General features: G+C 39.3%; 1 protein-coding gene across 10 annotated transcripts in view; it reads left to right on the top strand.

The window, feature by feature from the left end:
- IFTAP (intraflagellar transport associated protein) overlaps positions 1-21,680 on the top strand; it is a 61,656-nt gene that overhangs the window by 9,689 nt on the left and 30,287 nt on the right. For 8 of the 10 annotated variants that reach the window (XM_059709627.1, XM_059709634.1, XM_059709633.1 and 5 more), the window contains exon 2: positions 8,078-8,233. In XM_059709627.1, coding sequence (XP_059565610.1) covers positions 8,101-8,233 — 133 coding nt within the window. In that variant the 5' untranslated portion in view covers positions 8,078-8,100. Of the gene's footprint in view, positions 1-5,165; positions 5,294-8,077; positions 8,234-21,680 lie in introns of all 10 variants that reach the window. The other 2 variants (XM_059709626.1, XM_059709629.1) reach the window with 1 other exon arrangement.

The raw sequence follows: 21,680 nt of genomic DNA, 5'->3' as shown, positions 1-21,680 counted from the left end.
AAAATTGATTTTATACAATCTGCTGATGAACAGCCAGACTTAATGAATGATAGCCTCAAGAAACGTCATTATAGTAGCTTGGATGAATGAGCAGGATAGGGAAGCAAATTTTTCAAGAGGAAAGTTTCTGCTTAAACATGTAATTTTATAGATTAGCATTATTCCCATCCCCCAGAGCTTTCTGCAGGGGGAAAGCAATCAACATGCTGAGTGCCAACATTCCTGGTAAAACGTTTAGTGATAATTTTTTCTTTTCCTAAATCTCTTTTGCCTTAGGTGGCTCAACCTTCTTCTACAACTTCCCCCCCCCTCCCCCCGCCCTGCCTTTTCTTAAACTTTTAGTTTTGAAATAATTATAGATTTACAGGATAGAGTCACATGATGTTGTAAAGAAATGTCCAGGGAGATTCCATAATCCAGCCTTTTGCAATGTTAACACCTTGTACAAATGTAGTAGTATAATGTGGGAAATTGACATTGGTAGAATCCACACAGTATATTCTGATTTCACTAGCTATGTATATATACACTCATTTGTATGTGTGAGTAGTTTAACTATAGCACACGTGTTGCCTTGCATAACCACTACCACAATCAATACATTTGTAATTGATCAAATTTTCTTTTTATGAATCATACTTTTCCCTAGTCCCACTATAGGAATCTACTAACTAATCTAACACCACTATAGGAATCTACTACGTTACCCCGTTGATACTCACCCATCTCCTCCCCTTGTTTATAACCCCAGCAAGCACTAACTGTTCCCCATCTATCTTGATAATTGTCATTTCATGAATGTTATATAAATGGAATCATGCAGTCTGTACACTAGTATAGCCCTTTGAGATTGGCTTTTTCTCGCTCCACATGATTTCTTTGAGGTTCATCCAGCTTATTGAATGAATCAATAGTTTATTCCTTTTTATTGCTGAGTAATATTCCATGGTAGGGACGTACTACAGTTTAACTATTCACCCTCTAAAGGACATTTGGATAGTTTCCTTTCTTTTTACTATTGTGAATATAGCTGTTATGACCATTCATATACAACTTTTTGCTTGGGAATAAGTCTTTATTTCTCTGGGGTAAATGCAAAGAGTGCAATTGTTCATTTGTATGCTAAGTCCATTTTTAGTTTTGTCAGGAACTGCTGAAATCTTTTTCAGAATGGCTGAACCATTTTGCACTGCCACCAGCAACATACGAGTTACTCAGTTTTCCTGCATCCTTGCCAGCATTTGGTGTTAACACAATTTTTTTATTTTAGTCATTTCTAATAAGTTACTCATTGTGGTTTTAATTTGCATCTCTCTAGTGGTTAATGATATTGAGTATCTTTTCATGAGATTATTTTCCAGTTATATATCCTCTTTGCTGAAATATCTATGTGTGTCTTTTGTCCTTTTTAAATTGGATTTTTTCTTTAGCAAGTGTTGAGAGTTCTTTCTATATCCTATATGCTGGTCCTTTATTGGATATGTGACTTATAAATATTTTCTCCTAGTCTGAAATTTTTCTTTTCATCTTAACAGGACCTTTCACAGAGCAAAGTTTTTAATTTTCCTAAGGTGCAATTGATCAAATTTTCTTTTTATGAATCATACTTTTCCCTAGTCCCATATCCTACAGATTGTCTATGTATATATATTTCCTGCTTCCTTTATAAAATTCACTATTTTGCCTTGATATGTTTTATTGTCCTTATTCCTATTACATCCTTTATTTTAAAACTAGGGCCCAGTGCATGAAATTCGTGCATGGGTAGGGTTCCTAGGCCTGGCTGGCGATCAGGGCTGATCTGCAGGGTGACTGGCAGGGCAATTGGGGCCTCCTGCTGACACCTGCCTGACTGGCCTGGCACCGTCCACTCGTGCCGGGGTCCAACCCCAGCAGGTCCAGGGGTTCCCAAAGGCATAGACGGAGTCGGCGAAGAAGGAAGGACACGGAGACAGTGTTCAGTTGACCAGCAGCCTAGCCAGGATCTCCAGCCAGGATCTCCAGCCAAGTTCTGGTCTGGATCTCCAGAGAGGTTCTGCTCTGGATCTCCAGCGAAGTTCTGGTTAGGATCTCCAGCCAGGTTCTGTGTCCATGTTCTCTTGCTAGGTTCTCCAGGTTCTCCAGCAAGGTTCTGTCCAAGTTCTCCAGCCAGGTTCAGTAGCCATGTTCCCTCGCTAGGTTCTCCAGCCAGGTTCTGTCCAGGTTCTCCAGCCAGGTTCAGTCACCAGGTTCTAGTCAGGTTCTCTTGCCAATTTCTGTAGTCAGGTTCAGTCCAGGATCTTTTGCCATGTTCTCTCCAGCAAAGTCCTTCTGTCTCTAGAGAACGTTCTGTGTAGGTTCTGTGCCTAGGTTCTGTCTCTCTTGGTTCTGTCTTCTAAGTCCTGTGTCTTTCTCTCTTGTTACATCTGTATTTATACCAGTTGATTCAATCCTATCAATCTCTATTACAAAGGTTAGGGCGTTTCTTATCTCCATTCCAGGGAGTAAAGATTATGTAGCTTAAGCATGATTGTTCGTAATTAAAGTGATTAATTACCCGCCTGGCACTTAGTTGAGGGGTTTTATTCCCCCCCTAACTTCAGGGGAAAATCCCTACCTGGGGAAACAACCTTTCTCAGAGAGGAGACCTTGGTTAAAACACATAGTGCCAAGAAGGTGAGCAAACATTTTAAGAACAGTATGCCATATATGCCAGGTCCTTTGAAACAGCAAGGATGGACCGCCTCCCGGCACACTCGCTGGCCCCACCCTCCCTCACCAACACATGTCAGGACCTACAGGCTGTGGGAAGCTTCTGCTTTGAATGTCTGCCCCCTGGTGGTCAATGTGTGTCATAACAACTGGTCATTCCATGGTCGTTCCACTGTTCAGTCAATTTGCATATTAGGCTTTTATTATATAGAAAGTTTTCACTCCATTTCATATCACTAATCATGAAACAGGTCATCATAGTCATTCCTGTTACAAAAATAGAGTCCTGTATTGAACGTGTAGATTACAATCTTCATTAGGAGAGGAACTAGAACCTGTTCTGTTAAGGCAAACTTCGTGATATCTATGTTCATGGTAAGCATGTAGTAAGCCCGCATTTTTTATTACATGCAATTCTTCTTCACTTTTCCTTAAGATGAGATTTGGTCAAGGAAAAAAGTATAGCTAAGACATGCCTCCTACTGAGACTTCTGCATAGATGACAACACAACTTCTCTTTTTTAAAGTCCTCTCTCTCAGTGCTTCCTTTGATATTCACTGCAGTGTACCTGGGAGAATTTTTGTAAAATATAGATGCTTATGCCATCAACATTTTTGGTGATAATGAAAAATTCCATGCCTTTTAAGTGTTAGAATAGATTTGTTGGCAGAAGCTTATAACTTGAAGTGCAGTGTATTCTTTGATGTTAGAATTGTATGTTATTATCTCATGCTTAGGGGGAAAAAAGTAAAGGAGTTGAGATTCTTTTCTATTTTGTAAGATTTGTATTTATGCCTTCTTCTTTATTCCTTTTATATTTTCCTTTGTTTCCTTGTTTGTATTGGTAAGTATTTGAAACAACAGTATTACTGGGTACAGAATATAGTCGGAGGCATAGATATACCCATCCAGGGGGGAGATAGTTGCTTTTTGCCTAATTTCCTGCTGACTTCATATATACCCTGAGATTCATAATCATGAGCATGTCATTATTATTTATGACATTGAGAGCCACACAATAGTTCTCATCAACAGAGTCATTAGATGACAAAAACCCCAACTAAAGTTTCCCAGATTCATAGATTCACTCACAGTGGTTGGACTAGATGACCTTCCTGTTTCTCTCAAGTCTAAGAATCTATGGCAACTTCTGTCACCGGTCTTTTTTCTCTTTCCTTAATATGAACTAAAAGACCTAAAAAAATTAGAGGATGCAAAATAGGTGTAGTTGTCAAGGAAGAAGCAATTAGTTCACACCGGGTCTCTTCTATCATAAACTAACTCAGTACCCTTACAATGCAACTTGGTCTTTTTGAGATTTGTCCATTTTCCAAACTACAAAGGGAGACCCATTCTATAATATATCAAGGTTGATGGTTTCGTTTCCTTATGCAAGGAGACTTATTTTGATAATATCCCATCTTACCTTTGAGCACAGTAGGAGATTTTTGTTGAGCAGAACTATGAGAATTTGAGGAAGTGCGTTTTGATGGCTCCTGGACAAATCTTTAAAAATGTGTTATTTATTTAAGTATCAGTGGTAAGGCTCCCAGTGTTTTTTTTTTTTTTTTTAAAAAACCTGTTTGTGGACATAGAGCTCTCTCTGTACTGTTAAAAAGCAGGTTATGGCCCTGGTCAGGTCACTCAGTTGGTCAGAACATTGACCCAGTATGCCATGATTGTGGGTTCGATCTTGTGGGTTCGATCCCCAGTCAGGGCACATACAAGAAATAACCAATGAATGCATAAATAAGTAGAACAACCAAACAATCTCAATCTCTCTCTCTCTCTCTCTCTCTCTCTCTCTCTCTCTCTCTCTCTCTTTCTCTCTCTCAGCAATAAAATAATTTTAGAAAGCAGGCTATGCACATTGAGAGGAGACTAGCTCATGGCATCTTGTTTCTTAAGGCTTACACTCTTGTCTTTGAAAGTTGTGTGTAGGTTAGCTGCATGGAGCAGGCATCTGAAGGTAAACATCAACGATGTGCTACTTCCATGGTGGTAATTCCACATCCCATATTTCATAATAACCTCCTTTCAGAGAGCACACACTCTGATGGGCTTGGGTGGTGGTAGAAAGCGACTCCAGGGAGGGCTCCTGTGCTGTAGCTCAGCGGCTCGATAAGAAGAGAACCCTGTTCCTCACCAAACCTGTGGTTTCCTGTGATGTTTAGTCGTCCGAGGAGAGCAATGCTTCCTCCCAGTGTTTCCTACTGGAGGCTGTGATTGTGATGGTGATACTTATGATTTACCGGTAGATATTTATACACATTGACTGATCATCATATGTTCTGGGTCTTTCATGTGGAGCTTCTAAGCCCAAAAACATGAAAACCAAAGCAAAACAAAGAATCTTGTTATTCAGGCAAGTCTTTCTCCCTCTCTCTCTCTCCCTTTCTTTTAGAAAAATACTTTATGATCAAAACACAAACACAATATGAATAGTAACTGAAAAAGCATTGCTTCCTTTTAGAAAACCACTGGGATTTGCATAAACCACTCGACTGTCTGGCAAACGCTGAGCTGCTCTGTCAGTCCCGGGGGACTTTTCACATTAGGTTCTTTGTATTTTCACAGACAGGGCAAGTTCTACATTTGAAGGTGGGTATTTGTTAAGTGCTTCCAATAATGACATTTTGTGAAACTGATTTTCCAAAAGTCTTTAAAAAAGTCAATGAAAGCATAACCTCTTCTTTACTGTGATAATCATGTGAAGGAAATTAAAGGTCTTGAAGGATTTTGAATTTGTGCTGGGCACAGTCTGTTAATTATTTGCCTTTAGTGAAGCTGACATGTGTTAAGGTGAACTACTCAAACTATTCCAGTTTGAGAATTGGGAAGTTTAAAGGAATTTCTGTCATCACTTAAAGTCTTAAAGGAGACATCTACAGCAATCTCCAATACGGGTGACTGTTGCTGTGTGGTGTTTGCTTGCTGAAGTAGTTACCTGAGATGGTTCGAGCAACATTGATATAATTCAGTGTTAGAGTTTTGTTGGGGTTCAATTCTGGAAAATTGGATTGACATTGACATTCTTGGAATTAAGTACATGTCCTACTGGTAGTGGCATATTAGCTACCTGGGAATTTCTTTATCATTATTTTTTATCTAGCAACTCCAAACATAATTGATTAAACTTTGGATTGCTGAAGGTTGGCAGTGTTAGAAGTAAACTTTCATAAACCTTAATTGATGCTTTTTCCTATATCTAATTCATACAGTAGTTTGAACCCTAGCCAGTTGGGCTCAGTGGATAGAGCATCGGCCTGCGGACTGAAGGGTTCCAGGTTCGATTCCAATCAAAGGGCACGTATGTGGGTTGCAGGTTCAATCCCCAGCCTGGTCCTCTGGCCCAGGTCAGAGTTCCTGTGGGAGTCAACCAATCAATGTGCCTATCTCACATCAATGTTTCTCTCTCTCTATCTCTCCCCTCCCCTGCATTCTCTCTAAAAATCAATGGAAAAATATCCTTGGGTGAGGATTAGCAACAACAACAAAAATAGTTTGAAACAGTTTCTTTCATTTTGAGTTGGTACAGAGCTCCACATTTTATTTTCACCCTGTCTTTTATAGCACCCTGTTTTATCTGGGGTTGTAGTGAGTGAGGACTTACTTATCTTGATTTATCTGAAGGTAATAGCAGCGCCTTCAAAGTCAGAGGAGTGACAGTCAAAAGAGGTCCTTGTGTAGGCAGAGAACCAAGTGCTAAGCCCGATCCATTGTCATCACCATGATCATCATGGCTAACACTTCTTGAGGTGCCGTGTCTATTCATTTAATCCTCATTCCAATCCTGGGAGGTACATGTAGCTTCACAATTTCTTATTTAAAACCTTGGGATCAGGTGTATTTCAGATTTCAGAATAGTTTGGAGTTCACAAAGGTAATCAGGGCAAATGCCACATATTACACAAAATCTCCAGTGGGGTCTGGAAAAGCATCGCAAAAGCAAGCCAGATAGTATTTCTACAGGGAACTATGTGAATAGTTACTCTGAGTGAAATTAAAAATTAAAGCTGTAAGTACTTTCATGTTAATTCAGATCAGATCCTTCCATCAAATGAGGTTAGATATCATCTTGTGAAAAGATTTTTATTTTTTTTCTGAGCTAACCAAATAAATATGATTAATAACAGAACTGATTTTTTTCTTGTTTTAGAAAAATATAAGAATCTTGGTGCTTTCTCTCTTTGCTAGACAGTATTGGAGAACCCCTCCTCTTTACTATCCTCCCCGAATCACACCAGCTACTTAGGCAGTAACGGCCCTTGTGCTTTTTATAGGTAGTCAGTTTTCTCAAAGCGAGGTGAGACTAACATTCCATCCAGAATGAATGGAATTTAACAAGGTGAAACATCATCACTAAAGACAAAGTTTAAACTGTGTGTGGATTGAGGCAGTCACTGTGTCTTAGCCAACGGGCATTTAGTTATGGCAAGTGAACTGACACTGGAGGGGCCACCAGCAACGTGAACGTGGTCTTCAGCTATGTAGCAGGAGTGCAATATTTAGGGTGGGAGTTAGTCCCATCTCAGTGTATCCAGACCGTGTCCATATTTCATTTCTGGATGGCCTGTTTTAAAGGAAAGGAGGTGGTGTGTAACCTTTTCCAGGTAGCTTGATCAGGAGGATGAAAGGACTTGAACCCATGTCCGGTGAGGCACAGGTGAAGTAATTGGGCAAGTTTACATGAGTGTTTTACCAGTTTCTAGCCACATCAGACTGTAGTACCTGCTCAAATGAGAACAGATACTCCTTGACTCATGATGGGTTTACATCGAGATAAAGCCAGCATAAGCTTTTGAAAATATTGTATGTTGAAAATGCATTTAATACTGCACTAGACAGTGTCAGTTGTTTATCCTCTTGATCATGTGGCTGACTGGGAGGTGCGGCCTCTTGTCACTGCCTGGCATCAGGAGAGAGTATCGTACTGCATAGCATAAGCCCAGGAAAAGGCCAAAATTCAAATCTGAAGTATGGTGAGAGCATATTGCTTTCACACCATTGCTAAAGTAAAAAAAAAGAATCCTAAGTTGAACCATCTTAAGTCAGGGACTGTCTATAATTTTAGCCTCATATTGATTGACTGCCAGCTCTATGCCCTTTCCTGAGCTGTTAAACATTTGGGATACAAAGATGAAAAGGCGTGAATTAAGGAGATGGAAATGTGGAAACTGAAGCAAAAATAAAATTGTGATAGCACTTCAGAAGCCAGGATATGAATGAACTCTGACCTCTTGAACTAGACCTTATTACTGTTGTAGTAACTATCTTGACCTGTCCTTTTGGGTCTTGCAATTCTTTCACCTGCTCATGACAGTATTTTCTGAGAGGCTGGTACTGCGTGACTCTGTCCAGCTCATGCTTTTCTTCGTTTCATAGATAAAGTGGCCCCGTGAATAGGAATGCCTGCCCAAATACCAGAACTGGAGACCATGGATGAAGATCAAATAATGAAAGAAGTCTTGGATAAGTTTGTTAATTGTCACGAGCAAACATATGAAGAATTTCTGAGCACCTTTACTCATCTTTCGAAAGGTAAAATGGAAAAGTAAACTTTCTATAGTAGTAGAGATAAAGAATTTTAGTGTAATTTTATGTCTTTGCTCCTTTTCCAAAAGACTGTTTGATGAGCATTCATTCATTCATTCATTCCATTCCTTTGATCAGACAATTCTTATCAGGGCATTCATGGCTGATTCATGTAAATACCAACATTTTTAATGCAACCAGGAGTTGTACGATGGAGTCAGAACTGTTGAATTTGAGAGTTAAAAAGGACCTGAGAAATCAATCAGTATAATCTCTTCATTTTATTTATGGAGAAACCCAAGTGCAAACAGTGGAGGGGTTTTAAAGCATGTTTAAAACTTTAAAGAAATATAGCACAGGATAGGCTGTGGAGTTATACTGCAAACATTTGTATCCTGGCATCGCCTCTTTCTGGCTATGTGATCTTGGGGAACAGGGTTATCGAGGAAAAGGGGAATAATAATAGACCCCCAAAGGTTGGTGCCAGTGAATTGAGAGAATCTGTGTAGAACTCTTAGCATGTTGGCTAACATGTAAGTACTTACTGAAGGCTAGGTATTGTTGTTGTTGTGATGATGATGATGATGATGATGATGATGATGATGGTGCTCTGATTTTTGTACAACGAGAACGAACTTTTAGACCAGAAGTGATTAACTGAAGCCTCAAGGCCAAACCTGTGTCGTGTGTGTGTCATTATGTTTTTTGTTTGCCACCCACAGCATTGTTTTTGTTTTTTAAATTGAGCCAACATTTAAGAGTTGCGAAATTGTACATAAAAATCTTGATGTGTTTTTTCTGATAAGTGAGATCTGGTACCTGTAATTTCCCTGTCGGCAATATCAGCTAGAGCTCAGGAGCCCTTGCCCCGTGAGCTCCCTAGTTTGTAGCGCTCTCTGGCACTCACACAATCTAAAAATGTGTGTATACATTGCCTGTTTCATTCACTTAAGTGGCTCCTGTAGGCATTTGAGTTTGTAATTTATATTGTAAATTCTGCTTCGGATCTTCATTGGCTTGATCTCAACCTTGGTCCTTTCTGGGTCATTGATCCACACTTGTGAGGCCATTGGTTCTCCATTTAGCTGCGCCTTGGACTCACTGGAGGAACTTTTAGAGCAGCGGTTCTCAACCTGTGGGTCGCGACCCCTTTGGCGGTCGAACGACCCCTTCACAGGGGTCGCCTAAGACCACCCTGCATATCAGATATTTACATTACGATTCATAACAGTAGCAACATTACAGTTATGAAGTAGCAACGAAAATAATTTTATGGTTGGGTCACAACATGAGGAACTGTATTTAAAGGGCCAGAAGGTTGAGAACCACTGTTTTAGAGCATATTGATACCAGGGCTCACTCTAAGTCTTAGCTGGGGTCTAGAAATCAATAATTTGTAAAAGTTCCTCTGGTGATTCTAACATGTACCTGAGAATGAGAATAAGGAGTTTCATAATCTTAAAGATCATGACACTCAAAATACTTGTCATGCTTTTAAGTCATGATTCATGTGTCCTTGACAAATGTAAAAGTAGGGTTGTTATCAGGAAGCAAAGAGAAAGTGATTCTAACTTGTTTCTTTCATTGTACAAAGTAGCTGGAATATCAATATCTGTTTTGTTTACCCTTAAAAGTTGTGGACTGTGGTTTTGTTTATCCTTAAGGGAAATGGAGACTTTCGGAAATCTCTAGTTACCTTTAGGACTCTGAATGATCTATATTGACATGATATGTGGATCAGATTAATCATGATAATGGCCGAATCACCTTAATCTATGAACTTGGGTTTAGGAAGATGCTTGCTTTCTTTGAGGTGAATGATTTAGTTCCATAATTACTGGACCCAAACATGCCGGTATGCAATGTCTAGTGGTGTGTGTGTGTGTGTGTGAAAACAAGGGTAGAACCAGCTGAATTTATGCAATTTGGTATGCCAATGGCATTTTGATAATTAAAATTATTTTGCAAATTATTTGTAAAGCTGACTTTATTTTTGTACTATGGCAGAGTAAGAATGTGCAAGGACTTGGGTGTTTTAAGGAGGTTATAATATTTTGGTTTTGGGGGTAAGGAGGGCTGTTCTCTTTTCAGAGTTCTGTATGATAATTGCATGCTGAGACAGAAACTGTTACACATGTGGTCACTTCATTTTGAGTTTAGTTTGGGCCCCAAATTGAGCTGAAATAAATGATGACACAAATCACATAAACTGCATCGCCAAGCACACTAGTTTTTTTTTTTTCCTTTCAAAATATCCCTAGGCGCCATTCACATTATAAACTAATGACCTGAAAAAATTCCTCTTAAAGCACAAAGAGTTGTGAGTGCAGAAATGTGTCTTAAATCAGTAAGCATCCTTTTTCCTCCTGAAACATTTAAGTACTTTCTGAAGAACCAAACGGGACTTAGGGACAGGCCTAAGAGTTGAGTGATAGGAGAACTGATCAAAGTAAATATGGTTCATTTAGTTGTGTGTTTTTTTAAAGTATGTTTTTTATTGATTTCAGAGAGCGGAAAGGAGAGGGAGAGAGAGAGAGAAACTTCAATGATGAGAGAAAATCAATTGGCTGCCTCTTGCACGCCCCCTACTGGTGACCAAGCCTGCAACTTGGGCATGTGCCCTGACAGGGAATCAAACTTTGATCTGGTTCATAGGTTGATGCTTAACCATTGAGCCATACCGGCCAGGCTTTCATTCAGTTTTAAGGAAAACATGAAAGTTGTTTCTTCACAGTTTTCCCCTTCTTTTCAGCCCTTAATTTCTCTTAGTCTGTTTGGTCGTTTTGCTGCTATGTAGTGGAATCTTTCTCTGTTAAAGAGTATGTGTGGTTAAAACCATGCATACTTATGCACATTTCTTCAATAAGTTTTGTTTCTCAGGTCTATTCTCATTTCCACTGATTGACTGTTCTATTTAATTTTATAATAGTTATATGCCAGAGTGCTGATGGGATTCATTTTCTTTCTAAGAGTGTTAAAAGGGTCAGTAATCCTATTAAAAATATTTCCCTGGAAAAAATTAAACTATAGCTTTATTGAAAGATATCCACATTACCACTACAGTCTCTTGGAAAACAGTTGGAAACTGTTCATATTATAGCATAATCCTCCCTACAGTACATTTATGTCGATCATATTCTACAGGTTTTTTATTTTCTTAGAACAGCTCTGGTTTTTAATTTTCATTTATTTATTTACTTTCAAAAAACATTTTTATTGATTTCAGAGAGGAAGGGAGAGGGAGAGAGAGACAGAAACATCAACGATGAAAGAGAATCATTGATCGGTTGCCTCCTGCATGCCCCACACTGGGGATTAAGTCTGAAACCCAAGCATGTGCCCTCACTGGGAATCGACCATGATCTCCTACTTCTTGGTTGATGCTCAACCACAGAGCCACGTTGGCCGGGCTGCTCTGTTTTTTTAAACTGAGGTACATATTTGATAATAAATATAATGTTCTATCAAAATCTTTAAGGAGACATTTATTTTAAAGAGACAGTTATAATTGAATTCTCAATAGTGTCTTCAGTTCAAGAGAGTAAGACCAAGTTTTAAGATTTACATGAGAAAATAAGAATGCAGATTTTTGGCTTTATTCATTATTGATGAAGACATTATTATATTGTTGACATTATTGTGGCTAAAGATAAGATGCTAGGTTGCAGTCTTAGGTGTCTCAGTTTCTTTGTGAATATGATTAGTTTATAGGCCTTTCTAGAATATCCATCTAAAGGGAAAAATGCTCTTCTTCCTTGTCTGTCATATTGCTGTCATTTTTTTAGGTTATAAAAACTTGGACATGAAAACTTACATTTGATTTTTTGTTAATGCATTCATTCATTCTCTGAGTCCTTATAGTCTAGGTATTATTTTAGGTGCTGAGGAGCAAAGAATAAATAATTGTCCTCAAGCTCTAGATGGTCCAATGTGAGAGAGAAATAAGAAAACAAGAAATTACACTAATGTGTGAAAAGTACCATAATGGACAGAAGCAGAGTTCTGTGAAAGCTCATAGGAGGGACACACACACACACACACACACACAACTATTTTGTGCTTCAGCCTAAATGATTAATTTCCATTAAACTTTTTCATTTTGCCAGCTATTCATCTTAAAACAGTTTGGAAATTGCAGTGAATCACTATGATTTTATCATTAACTCTTAACTAAATCCTTGTTTTTCATTCTCCCATTTCATTCTTAAAATCCTTAGGATCCAGTTTCCCAAGTGATTCTACCAATTTCTATATTACCATTTAAAACAGCTTTCTATTCACTGCTATATTTATCCACTTTATGTCTAGATCAAATATTTTGTTTCTTATTTTAATGTTTGATTTTTGTTTCCAGTTTTCTTTATGCTATTCTCATTTCACTTGCAATACTTTGTCCTTTTAGCATTTTACTATTCTTTCCACAGGTATTTGAATAACATTCTTGTCAACTCACCCTCTCTATTTCCTTTTGTACTTGTTAATATTTGAACTAAATTTCCTTCCTGTAATTAGAACATCATATATCTGAATGTTCAGCACAAATGGCCATTCCCATGGCTTTATTCACTGGTGGTGGTCAGACCTTTGATTGTTTGAATTAATATCTTTGAAACTTAGTTTCAAAACCTCTGAATAGGCTTTAATTTTTCTTAGATTTTACTAATATTATGTAATCACAAGAGAGTTTAATCTGTACTTTTTACTTTATTCATATTTAGTTCTTTAAGGAGCTATGCCAATAGTCTACCACCATTGCATATTTCAGGAATGTACACTTATCACATGATTTGTGATCACTAGGCCTGCGCTGCTCATCACAGGAGCCATTAGCTACAGGTGACAGCCAAGTATTTGGAATGTGGCAGATGCTACCCAGGAACTGAGTTTTAACTTCTTCTTAATTTTAATTTAAATCTCCATCAAAACACTAATAATTAATTCAGTTGTTGGATAACTTTTAAATGTGTTTCGGACAACTTATAAATCAAATTTTTTAAAGTGTAAATTGTATGAAATATAAATACAGATCAAGTGTTTCTGGTGGAAATTTTGCATGTGAACTGAGATATGTGGTGAGTACAAAGTGAGCACAGGATTTTAAAGACAGTTAAAATATGATGTGAATATCTCAATATTTTTGGACTACATTTGAAATGATAATATTTTAGAAAATTGGCTTAAATAAAATATATTATTAAAATTAACTTCACTTTTTAAAAAACTTTTAAAAAGTATGCTTGAAAATTTTAAACCACACGTATGGCTTACATTGTACTTCTACTGGGAAGCGCTGCTATGGTCCAGTAGTTTCTGAGTGGCTGATACTCAGAAAGACTTGTATAGTAGCAAACTTTTATAGAAATAGAAATTTCCAGACACTATCCCAGGCTTATTAAGTGAGAACCCAATAGCTAGGGGTCTAGGAAGTTTTATATTTGCAGGGCTCTCTAGGTAATTCTGATGCCTCACTGGTTTTGAACACTACTGGTTTAGATTACAAATTCTGCTAATGCAGACCCTTCAAAAGCAAGACTACCGATACTCCTTTAAGACATCAGCTCCAGGTTTGTTTCTGTCTAAACTGTAGGCTTGGAAGAGGCAGTCCAGTGCTCCTTGTTTTAGACTAGAGGCCTGGTGCATGAAATTCATGCATGGGTGCAGTCCCTAGGCCTGGCTGGTGATTGAAGTGGAAGTGTCTGGTGGAAGGGCAGGTCCCAGCTAATCTCTGGGCCCTGGGCAGCACCTGGACCCCCCAGGCCTCTGCACAGCCCCCTCTGCCTGAGTCATGGTGCCCGAGTTCCCACTCGGAGATGCGACCACTGGGAGATGTGGTGAGCGTGGCTGGACACTGTGGGCTGAGGCACAGAGTGGGCCTCTGGGCCACCCAATGGCACCGCACGGAAGTGGGCGGGCAGCGTGCTCTTGCCCGCCTCACAGACCGGCTCCTGCATAAACCCATAGGGAGCTCTACTGGCCCATGTGGTCCTGGTGGCTGTGGTCCTGGTGGCTGTGGCCCGGTTCACCCGGAAGAGGCCATGTGGGTCCAGGGCAGGTTCCACACAGGTGCTCTGCGTGGGGTCGGGGAGAGGGCGGGAGGGGGTGGTCCCCCGGCCTGCGAGCCCTTGTGTCCTGGGGGAGGGTAGCAGGGGGAGCGAGAGTGAGCTCGGCGGTGGACACCCTGTATTCTACCCCCCCCCGTCACCCCCACCCCAAGTAGTGGGCGAGAGGTTGCAGTGTGTCGCCGATTTCCGCCATGTTCCGAGCCACTCCCTGGTGGTCAACGCATGTCATAGCAAGCGGTTGAAGGACCGCCTGAGGGGACAATTTGCATATTAGGCTTTTATTATATAGGATTCCTTCATTGGTATATTCACTAAGCATTTGTCTTGAGTAATTTATTTACCACAATGATGCAAACAAATAGCTATTTACTACTCCTTTTTATAGCTCAGAGAAATGAAAGTCGTTGTAGATTAGCAATTTGCTTGAGATGTGGCCAAGCATTCAAACTTCAGGCCTCTGGCCCTCCTCTGTACTTCTATCCCCTTCCCCCCCAGAAACATCTGGGATTGTGAGATTGTAAGAAATCTAGTGTAATATTATTGATAAGTAGCTAACAGTTACTAAGTACTTGGAATTATGCTTAGTACTTTACTTGGATCATCTTAATTAATCCTTAGAATAACCTAGTGAGTATTTTTACATTTTAATTTTTATTATTCCCAATTTACAGATGAGGAAACCAAGGCTTAAGGTTAAGTAACTTACTGATAAGGACTGAATTTGTCCCCTCAAAATTTATTCATTGAAACCTTAACCTCCAATGTGACTGTATTTGGATTTAGGGTCGGTAAAGAGGCAATTAAGATTAAGTGAGGCCATAAGGGTGGGTCCTAATCCAGTATGACTGGTGTTCTTGTAAGAAGAGAGAGACTCACCAGGGAAGTGCACACAGAGAGAAAAGGCTGTGAGGGGACACAGCAAGAGAGCAGCGAAAGAGAGGGCTGGGGGTGGGGGGCTCAGGAGAAGCAAACCTGCCAACACCGTGATCTATCTCAGTCTTTCGGCCTCCAGAATTGTTAGGAAATACATTTCTGTTGTTTAAGCCACCAGCCTGTGGTGTTTTGTGATGGCAGCCCTAACAGCCTTGCCCAAGGTTACGTGACTACTTAGGGGTGGCCTTGGATTACGGCCCTAATCAGTGTGGCTGCAAAGCCCATGCTCTGACCCACTTCACTTTTCTGCCTTACCTTAAGCGCTGGGCAGTTCTCAGGATCAGGGAGTCTCTGGTATGCAGGTGATTTGAGCCAGAAATAGAAGTGCTATCTCAAAACAGGATTCTTCTATCTTTTCCAGAATGTGGGCTTCATGGGGCCTGGTTGCTTGTGTGGTTTGTTCACCATTATTACTCCAGGGCCTGAACCAGTGCCTGGTAGACTGAGAAGATGCTTAATAAATATTTGTTGAATAAGTGAAAAGAAAATAGGAGAATTCAGAATGATGAAGAGACAGACTGAGACAGGCCTCAGACTGAGTCCTAAAGAACATTCACACTTAATGGGTAGGCACAGGAAGAAGAGCCTGCAAAGTGCACTGTGTCCCGATGCCTCACGTTGGGGTGTGATATATTAGCTAACTGGGAGCCATCGTAGAGTTTAAACACACACACATATATATACACACATATACACACATACAATACACACACATACACACATACATACACATATACACATACACACACATACACACACACTTGGTGGGAAAGGTAGAGGCAAGAAGGAAAGACAGCTGGAATCTGATGACAAGCTAGGAGGCTGAACAGAAATCTGTGTGTGGAGATATGGACTAGGGTAGTGGAAGGGGAAATGGGAAGCAAAAAGGGCCATTGAGATGCTGCACTTGGTAACAGGTGACTGACAGAGGATTAGGGAGAAGAAAGAGTCCAAGGCCAGTCACCAGCATCTTGCCTGGGAGACGCTGAGGCCCACGGAGGCCACAGCTCTCACTACAGGAGTCCTTTACGTTTTCCTTATTGAGTGTATGTTCTGCCCAGAGCTTAGAATCTTGGGCCGGGGTTTGGCTTATACTTCCCGACTGATACATTTCGAGTTGTCCGTTCAGCCAGAGGACTATCACTGCTCACATTTAACAGCTTCTAAAAATGTAATTAAAAATGAAACTGGTGACAGTGCAGGAAACAGCCCATCTCCTAAGCTGACATATCATTTGGGTGCCCAGAGCTGTTTTGAATGTTAGCATTAGAAATGCACCTTTAAGTGCCACCTTTAAGTGCACCTTTAAGCTTCCATAGGGCCACAAAGAGGCTTTCCCACTCTGAAGAATGACTTCAAAACCTGTTGAGAAAAACACCACTGAGGAAATGGCAGAAAGCAGCTGGCCCTCTTAACCAATTTCAGAGCAGGAAAGGAATGTCAGCCGAGCATAAAAACGGCCTTCTCTCATGAAGGACAACACAGCAGCAGCAAACACGTCTTGCTGGGTAGCCTTTTGCAGTTGTTTTCCGTAGAGCATTAGCCAGAGACCAGCAGGCTTAGCATTGTTTTGATGCCCTTGCAACTGGCAGATCGTCTGCCACAGGAAGTTGGAAACGAACTGACCGGCTTTACCCTTCCAGGTGGCACTTAAAGCCACATTTTCTGCGCTGTTGTTATCAGTCATTCAATTCCCTACTGAATATTGAGTGGTGTTTTTAGTTCACAGGCCATTGGCAATGTCTTTCTGTTTCCTTTTTTTCCGTTAGCCACATAAAGAAAAAAAAAGGCAACTCTGGAAGCACCCCTGCATATGTGAGTTGAATAGGAAAGCGCACAATTGAAAATAACACAGCAAACAGCAATAAACATATTTTAACTTAAGACATTAGGCTATTGGGATGTTACCCTCAAGAGAAATTCGTAGAAGGCATCTCATGAGGACTTGCCAATAGAAGCAATGAGGAAATTAGAAAACTCAATTAATCTGGCATCCCAAGGGAGAGAATAAGGTCGTGGTGTTATTTTAAAGCTTTTTATTGATGTTTCTTTCTTTTTTGGTATTGCTGCAAAGGATAAAAGGAAAACAAAAAAAGCTTATGGCTTTCTACTGATCATAAATTCAGTAGCTATCTGTATGTGACTCCTTTATCACAACATTACATCAAACATCACATAGAACACTGAGGGAGGAAAATAGTATTGGGTGAAGCTAATGTATAGCACAGTCCTATGGAAGAAACAGCATCAGTAGCATTAACCTGTTCTTTCTCTTTGGGGGAACATCTGCAAACTGTAATTAAGCAATTTTCGTTTGTTTCCCTAATTCTTTTGTCATCACTAAATCACTACACTTAGGGAATAAATTGACAAATTATGAAACACAGAAAAATGCTGGTTCAGTTGCAGAAGGAAATTACCTCCCTCCAATTTTGATGGGTTTTGAGCTGATGGAACCATTTTGATGTTAGATATGTTAGCATAAATCTTCAGCTGCAGTTGTGATAATTCATTTTTAGTCTACCCATGCATATTTGGTCCATAGATATTCATTTGTTTTCTGTGTCTGCTGTAGTTAGGTATAATTGGATAAGGAAAGAAAATGTATTTGAGTATTTACAACATTTTGAATTACAATCATTAAATTTTACTTTGGGCGGTGTCTTTAGTGCCTAGTAGTTTGTTACAATGAATACTTTTTTCTAGTTGTTTTGTTTTTTTTTCAGTGAAGAAAGATATTGTGGGAAGTTTCTAAATTTGATTTAAGCGCAAATAAAAAATCATTTTTTTACTTCTCAATATCTTTTCAACACACATATATATTTTACAGTATATTTTATACATACATATAAATTAGAGAGGTGAACTTTCAGTAGGCAAATGGAATTTTGAACTTTTACAAAAGACAAGCAGAGACCTTTATAGTAACACAAATAAACTTTTAAGATAGTCACTATCAACCTTTAAGTAGCCAATTTAAACACTGATAAGTACATGCCCGTTTGTTTTGTTTGCATTTCTCTTTAACTTGAGACGTTACTTTGACTCATTGTTGTTAAAGATAGTGTTATACTGATGGAAAAGAGTAAATTACCCGGTTTGACACTGAGGTGATCATAAGACTGCATCCCCTGATTCAGTTGAATGGGTACAATAGTCACATCTGGATGGTTTTAGCAAAATGTTCTGTCAGCCATAAAACAATAATATTTTCTTTGAAATGGTCAGCTAAACCCAAAGGATGCAAACAGGAAACTGTATCTTGACCAAAACTCAGATCTTTCTTATGTGAAAATCAAACCACAGTCTGTCTTGTATGACATTTTTAGTGTCTTTTCCCCCTACTTGGATTCGTCCCAGATGAGAGAGATTCATGTTGCAGCCCATTGCTTCATTAGCACGGGGAGGAATCATCACACTGTGTTTATGTGTTTTGTGGATTTTACAGTGTACGAATTGCTGATTAGATTGTGAATCAAGTACCATATTTTCTTTTTTTCTTCTTCTTCCCCATAAGTTCTGTTTTGTGTGACTTGTAGCCAGTCATCTAATTTCTGGGTATTGCGTTCAGTCCCTAATTATAGCATCAATCCCATTTTTCTTGCTAATGTGGAGGTCATTTCAGTACTGACTGTTCTGCTATATTTTAGGCATTGAGCTAGAATCTGGGAATACAAGGTGAAGGAGACAGGGTCCCCACTCTGATGTGTCCTTCTTATTTATTTCTGTGTGCTGTGTGTTCCACATGTTCTCGACGTATGAAGGCACAATAGCAATGCAACTGCTTATAGACTGTGTAGGGGTTGGTAGGGCAATACTAACTACTCTAGTTGGTGCTGATAAAACAATATCCAAACTGTTGCTGTTGGTTTTTTGATTGTCTCAGTTTTATTTTGAATAAATACTGTTTATGAGTTAGTAAAATAGCAATAAAAATGATAAGATCTGTGAATTTTTAGACTGCTTCTTTTTTATTTTTTTTACTTCAAGCTCCCCCCCCCCCACCCCCACCCCACCCCAGGGATGTTCTGGAGTGCCCTGAAAGAACGAGGGAATGAAAGACATGTAGCATTTAGGTCTGCTCTTACATTTCCTAATGCTGGCTGTATGCCAATGGATGAGTCCTGGATTATACAGTTTTGTGCAGAAGAGGTTATTCTACCTCAGAAAGTTTGAAAACTTCTAAGAAGCATTTATTTGAAAAGGAGAGAGAAAAAATTTACTCCCTCTAACTTTCTTCCACCTACGTGAGTAAAAGAGGTTGTCTTAAGTAGACGCATCTTTGTGTAGGCAGACAGAAGGGCATGATTTTGGGGTGAAGGGATGTAGTTGTATGAAGAGTTTCATCGAGTGCCCTTATATTTCTGATTCGTCGTGGGCAGGGCCAGTGTAATGGAAAAGGCACAATTCTAGCATAGAATTCAGAAGTCGGACTTCAGGCATTTATTAATTCTTTGAGACCTCAGGCCTGTCGCTTACTCTCTCTGAACCCATAAATCAGGGATAATTCTGCCTGATCAGGGTGTCTCATATGGTTGTGGTGAGGATCAGAGGAAATATATATATGAAGGTGCTTGGTAAGTTTTAAAGATTTATTCAAGTGTGAAGTTTTATGATTATTGGGACTATTATGATTTAAGAGCGGGGCATAAGGTTAAGAAATCTTGCATCTACAATATGAAAAGTGTAAAATATTATCTACAATGTTAGTTGTCTACAACATATTCCTTGAAGTAGTTAAGACCAACTATTAGTATGTATTGAATAGTGTCTATGTATAGTGTCTATTGTGTAGTAAGACTACAGGGACTAATCCTACACTGGCCTCTGGTGGATGGATTAAATAGTTTGTCTACGCATGGCCTTCAGGCAAGGGTATTTTTTATGCTTTGATAAAAATGAGGTATCAGATACTTCTTTTTTAGTCTCAATTTTTAGATTTTACCGCATGGACTCTTTACCTGGGACTTTTACCTTAAGTATGCGTAAAGGTCACCCGGGAGATCTGCTTATTAAAATGCAGATTCCTGGGGATCAAGCCACACACTTTGATCTCGTAGTTCTAGTGTGCAGCCCAGGAACCTTGACTTTCAGACCAGCGGTGAGAAGTGTACCCTAAATGAGATCAAGGAGGGTATGGGGAGATGTATGAATTCCTCAAAATTCTGTGCTTTTTAAATATTTCATTTTTCTGGGAAGAAGAACCATAGCTTTTGTGAAACTCTTTGCACTTGCCACTCAAAGGGTAACAACAATCATTTTACTTTAAATATAACTTTTCATTTCATGTCACCATTTTATTTATTTATTTATTTATTTATGTATTTATGTATTTATTTATTTATTTATTTATTTATTTATTTATTTATTTATTTATTTATTTATTTATGTTAATCCTCACCCGAGGATATTTTCTCCATGATTTTTAGAGAGAGTAGAAGGGAGGGGGCAGAGACAGAGAGAGAAACATTGATGTGAGAGAGCCACATCCATTGGCTGCCTCCTGCATGTGGCCTGACTGGGGCCAGGTATCAAGCCTGCAACCAAGGTACATGCCCTTGACCAGAATCGAACCTGGGACCCTTCAGTCGTGGGCCGATGCTCCAACCATTGAGCCAAACTGGCTAGGGCACCATTTTATATTATTCATAAGGCACTTTGATGGTGTTGTGGGTTACAGGAATAATTTCACTATGGTCTTGTTAAACTCTGATCCAGAGGCTAGAATATAATAGTTTACAGACTTTTACTGCAGACTTTGGTTTAGCATAAATTCTGTCCCAAGCTGAAGGATTACTGTTCACATGTCTGTAGGGCCAGTGTTACTCCATCACAGGGAAATCTCCTGGCGACTTCTATTGCCGAAGAACTGGGTTCTTTGTGAGCAGTCGCCATTAGCAAGTGCACAGGCAAGAGTCTTGGGAGACCACATGGGCAATGGAGGCATCTTATTGATGTAGTTCTAGGAAATGCCCCTCCAGTACTTTCATTGCTTTTAGTACCTTTTCTGTTGTATATTTCATACATGAAGGCACTTGGTAAATTCAAAAAATTTACTCAAGTGTCAACTTTTATGATGAGGGTGATTATGATTTAAAAGAGAGACATGAAGTTAAAGGAATTTTGATTCTAAAATAGGAAAAGTGTAAATGTAAAATATTACATATTTTTTAAGAAAGAAGAGATACATGTAAGTATTCTCCCTAGATTGCAGATTTAGGAGGAAATGCTTCTTCACTTCTACAAATAAAATTTATTTTGGCGTCATGGGAGGAAAATTAGAAAATACACATACACATCAAAACACAGAGAAAAACAAACAAACAAAAAGCCATGCTCTTTCTATAGCAATAGAATTTTTAGCTACTCTGTGGCCACTCAAAATAAAGATTACATTTCCTAGTCTCCCTTGCAGTTAGGTATAGCCGTTTGCCTAAGTTTTTGCCAATAAGAAGTGA

This window comes from Myotis daubentonii, chromosome 9, assembly GCF_963259705.1.
Source record: "Myotis daubentonii chromosome 9, mMyoDau2.1, whole genome shotgun sequence".
In the NCBI taxonomy this organism is placed as follows: Eukaryota; Metazoa; Chordata; class Mammalia; order Chiroptera; family Vespertilionidae; genus Myotis; species Myotis daubentonii.
This window is presented reverse-complemented; position numbering and strand designations above follow the sequence as displayed.